Source organism: Lepeophtheirus salmonis, chromosome 7 (assembly GCF_016086655.4).
Source record: "Lepeophtheirus salmonis chromosome 7, UVic_Lsal_1.4, whole genome shotgun sequence".
Taxonomy (NCBI): Eukaryota; Metazoa; Arthropoda; class Copepoda; order Siphonostomatoida; family Caligidae; genus Lepeophtheirus; species Lepeophtheirus salmonis.
In genome coordinates this window covers 35,518,621-35,531,011 of record NC_052137.2, presented here as the reverse complement: position 1 = coordinate 35,531,011, position 12,391 = coordinate 35,518,621, and the positions used below count along the sequence as shown (strand labels likewise).

Below are 12,391 nucleotides of genomic sequence, written 5' to 3'. Positions count from 1 at the left end.
AACTAGTGATGTAAATCGTGTGTATTTTTAGTTGGCTCATTTTTTGGAATTGGTGATCTGAAGATTGAATTTTCCCCCCTCAGCAGTTATGATAATTAATAAACTCCTGAGTTATATACAATTAATTATCTTCAAAACCTATACATCTTTTATGTGCACATAAAAGCCGACATAACCTTGAGGATATGTTAAAGAGTTATAATAGGAAGTCCTTGTTGGTTCATAAATAAGTAATAAAAAAGGTTGCGTAAAAAGTTCCGTAATTAAATATAAACAAGTCGATTAGATGAAATAAATCTGCGATAAATACTAATCAGATAAGTTGTATTTTGAACAAATTAAAATCGGGTCAATCTACTTACCTCTAAAATATTAATTTCTCATTATCATTAGTCAAATAATCGACTTAATTATATTTAATTTCGGACCTTTTTTCACGCAACCTTAAATTGCTTATTTTTTAAATATTCTAAAATTTAATAAAAAGTTAAACTGAAAAAATTTAACAAATTAAAAACTTTTTTTTTGACGGCAAATATTTTAAAGTTATAATTAATATGCATTTCCGTAATATAATGCGGCAGCAGTTCCCTTTTTGAAGAACAATTCATAAATTATTCTGCAACCAAGGTTTTACCAAGCAATATACGAGAGGTTCTTGATTAAACTAATTCAACTAACAAATACAATGTGCTCCTTGCAATAAATTTTATTAAGTAAGATTAAGTTCTCCAACTATTTTCATTTCCATTTAAGTAGAAGACTCCTTCTTGACTTTCTACAGATCCTTTCCGAGAGATAAATTACCTCCACCAACGAAGTTGAAAGTAGATTATGATTTTTCCTCGGTTTGTTTGTTAATTAATCACCAGGATTACTGCAAAAGTTAAAGATCGACTTTAATCAAGCTATGTACGAAATTTATAAATGGTACAGCAAGAGGTCATTAAATTTTGAGAGGTCAAGGTCATTGTAACACAAAACGTATAAAATGCATAATCGACCATAATTTAGGAATAAATTGATATCAATAACTCAATTTAATTTGTTGGAGGAAGCTTCGTCCTCAATAGAGAGCCCATTCTAGTTTTACAACATATCATAACAAATAAGAAACTTCCCTATAACATGAAAGGAATATAGGTAATTAAAAATTGAATCGAATGATTTATCACGTACCTACATATGTATCTTCAGAGCATCTATTTGGTATAAATATACTAAATTATTGCAGAATGGTACCGAAGGTACAAATTCAATTATTTTTTATGAACATAAATTTCCTTTTTTTCTTATAAAACCACTGGATATATCACGTTAGAGCAATATTAATATGAAATACCACCAACAACAATAATGTATTCGTATGAACGTTTATTTATCCCGGATGTAATTAATGAAGTACACTTTTTACAAAATTAAAATGAGCAATATATGAAGAAAACGTCAAAATACGAAGGTTTGAATGTCAAAACTAGAAGATAGAATAAAATTTCCTTCCACACGTAAAATGTTTTTAATATGTTAAAAAATATATCAAGAGCCAGAGTGTCTTGTAGGAGTGTATGTATAGATTCCCTCTACTTTCGTTGGTAAAACAGGAGGATTGAGTTTAACATGGGCAGGAAATAGGTGTCCAGCAATATCTATTTCATAATTGCCCTCACGTATCCATTGTTGAGTGACTAGAGATTTTCCGTCATCGTGATGTAGAAAACCAAGAACAACATGACGTTTCAGGGAAAATCCAAAACTTGAAGTAGTGACTGTCCCGACGAATTTCCCGTTCCTATGATATAAATAATTATGAAACATTTTTCCATTTTTGAACTCAACAAATGTTCTAATGACTTACCTATAAATGGGTTCCTCGCCCCAAGGCCAAGGATCTACATTTGTATCATGCTCTAGAGGATCCAAGAGAAGCATGACTAATAATTTAGTTAAACCTTCTTCTTTTTGGCGAAGTAAAGCCTCCTTGCCTATAAAATCCCCGTTGCTCTTAACTCTGAAGGCACGGCCACACTCAAGGGGGGTTGAGTGAGAATCCAGGTCTTGACCCCAAAAGGCAAAGAACTTTTCTATTCTCAAAGCTCTCATTGCATAGTAACCACACTGAGATATTCCAAACTCATCACCTTCGCTCAAAATAGTATCATAGACATGAACAGCAAATTCATTTGGAATGTACATTACATATCCAAGTTCTCCTGTGTGAGTTAAATTCATTGTGAGAATGTTAGGAGCACATCCCACATTCATGTATCGGCATGTGAAAAAAGGAAAACTTTTTTGATCAAGGGATTCCAAATTTTCTAATGTCAATTTTGAAAGTAATGCACGAGAATGAGGCCCCATAATACAAAGAGCAGTATATAGGGATGTTACATCCTGAAGAATAACATTTGAAGGTAAATGATACTTCATCCAAGTATAGGATTTCATCTGTTGAACAGACGGAGACATCAGCATGTAACGATTTTTTGAGAGTCTGGCAAGTGAACAATCATTTTCATATCCACCTTTCTCATTTTGCATGCCCGTATGTACAATAGTGCCAATGGGCACATCTACATCATTTGAACACATGTGCTGTAAAAAATCAACAACTTCTGTTCCTGAGGACCAGAGATCATATTTTGCAAAGGAAGAATAATCACAAACTGAAACTTTTTCACGGGATGCAATAAATTCTTTCTGTACCGAATCAAACCATTGAGGCTTAAAAAATGTTTCCGTCTTGGATAGATTAATTTCTGAATCTTTCTGTCCGTTAGATTTATATCCAGAGGAACTACCGCCACCTTTATAGAGAGAATCCAACCCGAGAAAGCTATTTCTCTCCTCAACAACTTCTTTCTGAAAGTACATTGCTCTTTCATAGCCCATAACCTGATTGAATCTTGCTCCAGCAGCTCTCATTTTAGGAAATATGGGAGACGTTCTCATTGATCTTCCGGTCTTAAACTCTCTAAAAGGATAATTGATGGAATAAAGTATTCCAGGAACTTCTCTTACTCTGTCACGCAGGAATTTTGCATTGTTGTGCATTCCTAAAAACCGTTGAACATCAAGGTTATACATATCAAACGTTGGAGCTCCGTTCAAAATATAGTCAGCAATCACTGTTCCAACTCCTCCAGCAGCACCAACTCCAGCCGATGTCATCCCACCAACAACAAAGTAATTCTTTATCTAAAATTCAATTATACAATATATGTACACTTGAGTAGATATGAAAAAATATATATTAATAAATAATTACTTCAGGTGCTTGTCCAATAATCCATTCTCCATCTGGAGAAAAGGCTTCAGGTTCATTTATAAGTTTTTCCAAATGTGCTTCACCCATACTAGGAATTCTATGTAATAAATTTTCTAAAAGAGTATGAAAATGATCCCAATCAACCGGGAGTTCTCTCGTCGCGTTAGATTCAGGAGTTCCATCCTATAATGGATTTGATATTAAATGAGGATTACTTGAGTAATTAAATTTATTATTACTTGAAATGCAGGCTTGGCCCAAGGTTCAAACCCGCCTGCCAAATATCTACCATCATTCTCACGGACATATACACCTCCATCGAGATCTTTGACAACAGGATGATTGAAAGGCAAATCGGACACGGGCTTTGTTGTAAGATAATAATGCTCAGTAGGACTAGTAGGGACGTTTACCCTAGGTTTAGAAAGTAAACCAACATTACGTGCCCAAAATCCAGCAGTATTAACAAATTTTTCGCATTTAATTGAACCTTGATCCGTTTCCAGAAATAGAGATCCATTGCGTTGGGCAACAATGGATTCAATCTATAGTTTAATAAATTATATATAGATCGATTAAAACAATGACTTTTAAAAGGTATTACTGTGCAATTTTGAACAATTTTAACTCCTCCCTTCGCAGACAAATGACATAAAGACAGACAGATTTCTAAAGTATTTGCAATTCCATCTTGTGGGACCCAAAGACCGCCTTCTAAGTCATCAACTCTTAAGAGTGGACATTTTTCCTTTATCCAGTCAGGTGTAACAATATGACACTCAATATTTCTAGACACTGAACTGGATTTGATTTTACGAAATGCCGCCAAGCGATCTTTTTTTCTAGCTAAGTTAATGGAGCCACATTCTTTCCATCCGGTGTAATAGCCGAGTCTCTCTAATTCCATATATAAATCTCTAGATAATTTACATAGTTTTGATTCGACAGGACTTGATCGTAAATGCCCAATCAATCCACTGGAGTGCCATGTAGAACCACCACCTAAATTACCCTGCAATATCAAGAAAAATATATAACATCAAGACTCTTTACAAGTATTTACTTGCTCAATCAGAACTGTTTGTTCCCCATAGCCTTGTTGAGCCAATTTAAATGCAATTGCAGCACCCTGAGCACCTCCACCACAAATAACAATTTGTGCATCACTTGGAAGGGAATGAGATGGAATTTCAAGTTTAGAGGACTGAGTCAGATTCTTAATGTCGATTGGAACCCTAAAACAACCACAAGAAATATTATTCAATACAAATAAATAATTGCCTATCTGTCACCAATAATTATAATGGTGACGTCAATTATAGCACTAATATTAGCATCCGTATAATATAAATCACGTGATTAGTCTACGTCAACACATAAACGAAACAGAATGAATTCCTACCCTGTTAGATGAGCCAAGGAAATCGAAAAATCCCTTGAAGAGAAAGAGTCCTTGTTCTGAAGAACTCTTCTCAAAAGAATCCTCTGCATATTCAATCCTTCTTTTGTGAATATTCCAGGATCAGTCAGTAGGACTTTTGTTTACATCTTCTTGTCATAATAATCTGGACTATTTTTTTTTGTAGCTGTTATTGTAGATTAGTGATGGGATGGGACGGCACATTTCAATTTTTTATTTGAACTTCATTTTAATGACATATATGATTTAACTAATAACATATTTAAAAATGATTTGATTATGAATTAGTTAACTTGTAAATCTATGGTTTTTCGCAAATGTAAGTATTTGTCAAAAAGTCTAAGCAAATCCAGAACTGCTTCATTAACAATTATTTTGGACACTTGCCAAATCTGACAAACAAAAACAACTACTTATTTATGTATAGGCCATGGTGTATGCTTAATTTAAGTCATATGGTGTAAATAAATAAACTGCCTCTAAAAGTAGAGGTAGAATTATCAATTTGATAAATAGGCTTATTCGTAATTTCCATAATATATATTATATACATATATATAAATTGTCTATAGGCGGCCATTATTATATTATTAATGGCAGACTATAGATAATTTTCACCAACGTCACGAATTGCATTATAATTGAAGGAGACACCATTTTAGGGGCTCAACATTGATATTTTTGCTACATAAAATGGAACAATTTCCAATAAACCCTTATAAAAATCAATCAAATAGATTTATTATTTAAAAAAAGAAAGACTTAACACCTGAATTGAATACTAATGTTTATAATACCAATTATAAACATTGATATTAGAATTAAATCAAAGTAATATGTATTGAAAATCCCTAAAAATAGTTGGATTTGTAGAATTACTTATATTGTTTTGGACCAATTAGAGGCGAGAAAAGTAGAACAAAGTTAAAGAAATATATCTTATGATAGATAATTTTGATCTACAGCACGGAAATAGGATTTTATAACAATGTAATATCATATTTTTAAAACATTTTAGAGTCAGATTTATAATAAAACAAGGCAATTGTGCGATAAAATAATGATACAAGGGTTTCAGTCCTTTTATTTGTTGGTCACACTTTGAAATATAATAGTTCATTATTTTCCTTAATATTAATGAAAAAAAGGTTTTCATTACTATAAAACTTGGGTTGTTTAGGCCTCCAAAATGTACGACACGTGAAAATGTTCTATGAAATAATAATGGAAAAACATTCTTTTTGTTAAAATTTAATTGCATCCTGACGAAATTTTAAAATTAGTGACAACGTGAATACAAAAGATAATAATACCAATCATTTTTTCACAAAAAAACATACAATAGAAACGATATAAACGAAAGCGATAATTAATTCAGATATTTTGTGGAATGAATCCCAAATGAATAAAACTATAAATAAGTAACATAAAAATGAATCATAATTCAAATATGCCATCAAAATTTTAGAACCTCCGTCAAGGATGACCTTAACTCTGATAAATCATTATAAAAATGATGAATACTGAAATTTTTTGAAAGAGCACTTGTATCTAAGGGAGGCGGTTGCTCTAGAGGCTTACACAATTCAACCCAGCTCTTAAGTTCTGAATCATAGTAATTATTAAAATCTTTTAGCTGGGGCTGTAATCTCTTAATGCACTCCATGTTATCTTTCCAATTCTTCATGGTTCTGCTAGTACACACATAAGATGGATCCAATCTCCGCTTATTGTATTCTTCTGCCTTGGCTCTAACTTCCCCATCACAAGTTGCTTGCATTGCCTCAAGTGTATCCAATGACGGTGGAATGACTGTAGTGATGGGTATGTCCTTGGGAATAAGTGTGGGTAGACTCCATTTCAAGGGGTCATTCTCATTATTAGAAGTCTCGTCATCCAGAGACGACGTCAAATCTGTAAAAAGAAACAATATAATAATAGTACATTGAAATTGATGATTTGAAACAATCAAGAAAATCCTTCAAACTCAAACCTTGGACCAAGTAGCTCAGGCTCTTTTCATCATCGTTTATTTGAATCACACTCTCAAAGGGGTCTTGCTCCCAAGACATGGAGGAGTCATCATCCAGCTCCTTTAATCTTCGCAATTGGAGTAAAATTTTCCAAGATGAAAGACGTTTGATATTTGGAGAATTAACAAAGGAATCAGGCTCAGGTAGACCTAGATCATTAAGGACTTGAATCATGCCCAGTTTTTGGCTCATAAGCGAATAGGAGGAGGACTTCATAAAAGGTGACATTGTCCACTCCAAGACTTCATTCCATCTTTCCCCTTCTTGAGACAATAACTTGACCAAATCCTCATCTCTCATTTCATGATATGTCAAGGGACATTCCATTTCCCGAAATAATTGGATTACTTGATCCTCCAAGGAGCTTTCCATCTCCTTATTTGAATCTTGGTGATAGTCCACACGTTGGAGGCGAAAAGGACAGCAAACTAGTAAGAAAAGGAAAATGGTGCAATCCTAATATTTATATTGTTATGATTTCCCGCCTTCCTTATATTATTATTTATTATCCTATTGTTCTAATATCAAGTACTATGATTTATCTTAATATTAAATACAGATTACGGATATTATTGATCCTAAATATTAATTTTTTTAATATTTATAATCCCTAAATTATACTTAACATCGTGATGAGTAATTATTTCATATACTTTTTAAGTATATAATAATAAATATCTTAATTATTCATTTATTGATATAATATTATAGAATATATAGACAAAATTAATAAAAAGTATTAAATACCTAATATTAATGTTTCAAGAAAGTACTTTGAAGAAGAGAAAACACTCCCGCCTTTTTTATATTTTTATTTATATTCCTTTCACAGCTGCGCTAGAGATGTGCAGTCACTGAGCAAACCGGTAATACACATGTACGTGCCCAATATCACAATTTTTGTCATGAAGATAAAGTCAAAATATATTTAATTTGATAATACATTGAAGTATATTCAATACGAAAGACTCAATTTAATAGACTTTGCTTGGATAATATTTGAATATGTATACCTAAATATATTTAAAAAGGAGGTGAAAAAAGGTAGCTGTATTCACCATGTTAGCTCGAACACGAAATCTGTTGCTGTTGATGGGTTGAATAATATTTGTTGCAGCCTTGTTATGGAAGTGCTGCTGACTTAGCTGCTACTTTTATAAAAGCGAGGGAAGCTGTATGAAAAAGAAAAGAAGCTAGCTATAGAATGAGCAGAACAGAAAAGGAAAAGAAGGAGCCAAGAGATTGAGACACAAATTACATAGTTGATTCATATACTCCGGCATTTGTGTTGTTGAGCCATGTCCGCTATCAAAGTCGACAAGGAGGCCTTCTATCGCCGTGCCAAGAAGTTGTACAAGATATGGAAGGTCTCTGAAGCGGAATTAAAGAAGGCGGATGCCGTTCTTTGTGCTCTGGGATTGGATGAGGATGTAATTTACTCGAAAAGCACAGCACTCCAAACCTGGCTCCTGGGTTATGAGCTTCCAGACACGATTCTCATTCTCACGGAATCACACATTGTTTTTTTAGCTTCCAAGAAGAAAATCGAATTCCTTCGTCAGCTGGATGATCCTGAGCAGCCCGATGGAGTCCCTCCTCTCAAACTTCTCACCCGAGACAAAGTGAGTCTCGTCGTCGCATTGATGTGACATTCCTCCTTTTCTCTCAATCTCACTCATTCTCTCTCTCTCTTCCAGGCCGACAACGACAAAAAGAACTTTGAAAAACTCACAGAAGTCATCAAAGAGTCCCACAAAGGGCGAACCTTGGGTGTTTTTAGTAAAGACAAATTCCCTGGACCCTTCATGGAGGCTTGGAGAGGACACCTTGCAAAGTTATCCTTTGATTCCATTGATATAGCCAATGAAGTGGCCTATGTTATGGCTCCCAAGGATGAGGGGGAACTCAACACAATCAAAAGAGCATGTCAAGTCTCTATGGATATCTACAACAAGTACCTCAAGGAACAAATTATTGACATTATTGATAATGATAAAGTAACTTGGAATAGAACTCAATGGACGTCATTTCCATTATACTAATATTTGACTTCATTTATTATTTTACAGAAAGTAAAGCATTCCAAACTTGCAGAAGGAGTTGAAAAGGCCATCTCTGACAAGAAATATGTTCCCAATTTGGATACTTCCCAATTGTACCTTTGCTATCCTGCCATCGTACAATCGGGTGGGAGCTATAAACTCAAGTTTAGTGTTATCAGTGACAAGGAACCCGTTCACTTTGGAGCTATTATTTGCTCTTTTGGTGTTCGCTATAGATCATATTGCTCTAATATCGTTCGCACTATATTAGTGGATCCGAGCGAGGATATTCAAGTAATGCTTGTCATTATCTGTTGATGAAGATGTGTATGTTTATTCTTCAATTTTTCAGAGAATATATGACTTTTTGACCCGTGTTGAAGATCTTCTTCTGTCTGAATTGAAGCATGGCTCCAAATTGAGCTCTATATATGAGAACTGTGTAACTATGGTGAAGAAAGAAGACTCGAGTTTAGTTTCCAAATTAACTAAGAGCTTTGGATTTGCTATGGGAATAGAATTTAGAGAAGGGGCTCTGACTATTGGGCCCAACTGTCACTCATCTGTTAAAAAAGGTATGGTTTTCAACGTCAATATTGGATTCACGGGATTAACAAATTCAAAGGCGAGCGACAAATTGGGGAAAAACGTGGCGTTGTTCATTGGAGACACTGTGTTGGTCACAGAGGTAAACTTAGGATCGTGGGCTATAATCACTTCATCATATTGAGCTGTCTTTTTCAGGATTCCAGTGCAGTACTTCTTACTCCTTCGAAGAAAAAGATGAAGCATATTGGTATTTTCTTAAGAAATGACACAGATAGTGAAGAGGAAAAAGAAAATAAGAGTAACATTCAGGAGGCTCAAAACTTTGGTCGGGGAAAAAGAACGACCGTCTTAGATCAGAAGCTTCGTCAGGATAGTACAGCTGAAGAGAAACGGAAAAAGCATCAGAAAGAACTGATGGAAAAGATGAATCAGAATGCTCTTCGGCGTTTAAAAGACGGTGGAGATCATACGGATGTTGTAAAAGTAAGAAAAGCTCCGGTTTCTTATAAGTCTGCTGGTCAATTACCTCGAGAAAGCGAAGTTAAATCTCTCAAAATATTTGTTGGTATGTAGTTGTTATAAAGGAAAAGATACACTTAATTCTAAACTTGTTCTCTAATTTCAGATCAAAAATATGAAACAGTCATTATGCCTATTTATGGCATTCCTGTCCCTTTTCATATTGCTACACTCAAAAATATATCTGCTTCAGTAGAAGGAGATTACACCTATCTACGTATCAATTTTTTTCATCCTGGTGCAGCAATAGCTAAAGAAGGAGCAGGTGGATTCATGGATCCAGAAGCTACTTATCTAAAGGAATTGTAATCATATAATCTTTAATTAATTTTTAAATTATATTTTAATTATACTCTTTCTCTTATCATAGAACTTACCGGAGTACGAATGTAAAAGAACCTGGAGAAATATCGGCTCCCAGTTCAAATCTCAATACTGCTTTCCGTCTCATCAAAGAAATTCAAAAGAAGTATAAAACTCGTGAAGCCGAGGAGAAAGAAAAAGCAGATCTTGTTGAGCAAGATACTTTGGTTGTGAATCAAGGGAAAGGCAATCCTAAGCTTAAGGATTTGTATATCCGACCAAACATAGTACAAAAGAGACTGTCTGGAATATTAGAAGCTCATTCTAATGGACTACGATACACATCAATTCGAGGCGACAAAGTTGATATCCTTTACAACAATATTAAACATGCATTCTTTCAACCATGTGATGGAGAGATGATCATTCTATTGCATTTTCATCTGAAGGTATGGTTTTTTTATCTCTCTTTACTGATATAATTAGATGAGTTACATACTACTTTGTTTATTTTCCTAAAGAACGCAATCATGTTCGGTAAGAAAAAACATATTGATGTACAATTTTACACTGAAGTTGGTGAAATTACAACGGACCTTGGAAAGCACCAACACATGCATGATCGTGATGATCTAGCTGCAGAGCAAGCTGAAAGAGAATTGAGGTCTAAATTGAAAGCAGCTTTTAAAAGTTTTACGGAAAAAGTTGAATCTGTCACAAAGGGTCAATTGGAATTTGACACTCCTTTTAGAGATTTGGGCTTTCATGGAGTACCTCATCGAGAGACAGTTCTGCTTCAACCCACCTCGGGTTGCTTAACATCATTAATCAATTGGGTATGTTGTTATTAATGTACAGCTAATTAATTTGATGAAAATGTGTTCTAATTGAATTCATAGCCTACCTTTGTAATTACACTCGAAGATATTGAACTGGTGAACTTTGAAAGAGTACAATTTCAACTTAAGAATTTTGACATGGTTTTTGTTTTTAAAGACTACACAAAAAAGGTCCTGACCGTGACATCCATTCCTATGACTATGCTTGATCATGTCAAAGAATGGCTCAAGTATGTAGAATTAATTATCTAATAGGGTTTTCATTCTTCATGAATTATTTTTTTAGTTCGGTGGATATTAAGTACACCGAGGGTATTCAATCTCTAAACTGGACCAAAATTATGAAGACAATTGTAGATGACCCTGAAGGATTCTTTGAAGGAGGGGGATGGAAATTTTTGGATCCTGAATCCGATGCAGAAAACCAAGATGATGATGATGAAACAGAAGATGAAGAGTTCCATGCTCCCTCTGAAGAGGATACTGAAGGCGAAGATGAGTCTGAGGATGATTATTCTTCCGAGACCTCAGAAGAGGATTATTCAGAAGATGGACTTGATACTGACGAATCTTCTGGTAAGGACTGGTCTGACCTAGAAAGAGAAGCAGCTGAATCTGACAATAATCGCTGTGAAGATGATGTAGATCGTCATAAAATATCCAAACATAAGAGTTCTCATCGTGATAGAAAGAGGTTTGTAATTATTTTATTTGTTTACTTTAATAAATCTATATTTTATTTATTTTAGGTCGCCCTCTAAGAATCATCGTAGTAGTAGCTCTTCTAAAATTCAATCTTCATCACACTCCGATAAGCGAAAAAGACAGTCAAGTGGTTCTTCATCTCGTCACAAACACCATAAAAAGTCTAAAAGATAACTGTGTTTCTATCTCAATCGGGAACCTTTTTATATGTATAAAAACAGATTTAGATATATTTTGATGTATGTATGTATGTACTTTGCGTTAATAACTAAATAGAAATAAACGATATTTAATAATTTTATTTTCTAGGAGAATCTCCTTCCATTTTTTTGTTCATAATTGGTGATAAAACATCCACTTATTTTAATTTACTTTCAAATTGAAAACCCTCTCAGTAAGGGTCATAACTAGGGATATAAAATTGTGTAAATCAAGAAGAAAAGTTAACAGTGTCATCTTCGATAGACGACATATATGTAGACAAAGATCACCATAAAAACTAGTGCTCCATGCTCTTTGTTACAGCGTTTCACGTAACGTTGGTATGTTTGATATCAACAATTTTGGGGACTCCTATGTAGTCAATATTAAGGAAAATAAAAATTATGAACTATTGAATATCAAAATGGGACCAACAAATAAACGGACTTAAACTTGACTGTCTATCAAAAATCTAATCTCTTTATCTAAAGTACTCATGACTCCCTTTAGTCCTA

General features: G+C 34.0%; 3 protein-coding genes across 3 annotated transcripts; 1 reads left to right on the top strand and 2 right to left on the bottom strand.

Moving 5' to 3' along the window:
• Window positions 1-1,359: 1,359 nt before the first annotated feature.
• On the bottom strand, window positions 1,360-5,099 carry LOC121121385 (pyruvate dehydrogenase phosphatase regulatory subunit, mitochondrial). Its single transcript, XM_040716278.2, has 7 exons — window positions 4,668-5,099; window positions 4,329-4,500; window positions 3,870-4,277; window positions 3,505-3,810; window positions 3,266-3,448; window positions 1,856-3,195; window positions 1,360-1,789 (listed from the first exon to the last, which is right to left on the bottom strand). Exons 1-7 carry the CDS (start codon window positions 4,754-4,756, stop codon window positions 1,537-1,539), a joined length of 2,751 nt encoding a protein of 916 aa, XP_040572212.1. The 5' UTR covers window positions 4,757-5,099; the 3' UTR covers window positions 1,360-1,536.
• Window positions 5,100-5,745: 646 nt separating this feature from the next.
• LOC121121880 (uncharacterized) lies at window positions 5,746-7,521 on the bottom strand. Its single transcript, XM_040716872.2, has 3 exons — window positions 7,466-7,521; window positions 6,679-7,146; window positions 5,746-6,599 (listed from the first exon to the last, which is right to left on the bottom strand). Exons 2-3 carry the CDS (start codon window positions 7,088-7,090, stop codon window positions 6,142-6,144), a joined length of 870 nt encoding a protein of 289 aa, XP_040572806.1. The 5' UTR covers window positions 7,091-7,146; window positions 7,466-7,521; the 3' UTR covers window positions 5,746-6,141.
• Window positions 7,522-7,831: 310 nt separating this feature from the next.
• dre4 (SPT16 homolog, facilitates chromatin remodeling subunit dre4) lies at window positions 7,832-11,976 on the top strand. The gene is made up of 11 exons (XM_040716173.2): window positions 7,832-8,340; window positions 8,416-8,715; window positions 8,788-9,054; window positions 9,113-9,448; window positions 9,505-9,874; window positions 9,935-10,133; window positions 10,199-10,580; window positions 10,653-10,967; window positions 11,031-11,200; window positions 11,257-11,664; window positions 11,720-11,976. The coding sequence occupies exons 1-11, from the start codon at window positions 8,017-8,019 to the stop codon at window positions 11,847-11,849; spliced, it is 3,201 nt and encodes a 1,066-aa protein (XP_040572107.1). The 5' UTR covers window positions 7,832-8,016; the 3' UTR covers window positions 11,850-11,976.
• The last annotated feature ends 415 nt before the right edge of the window (window positions 11,977-12,391 follow it).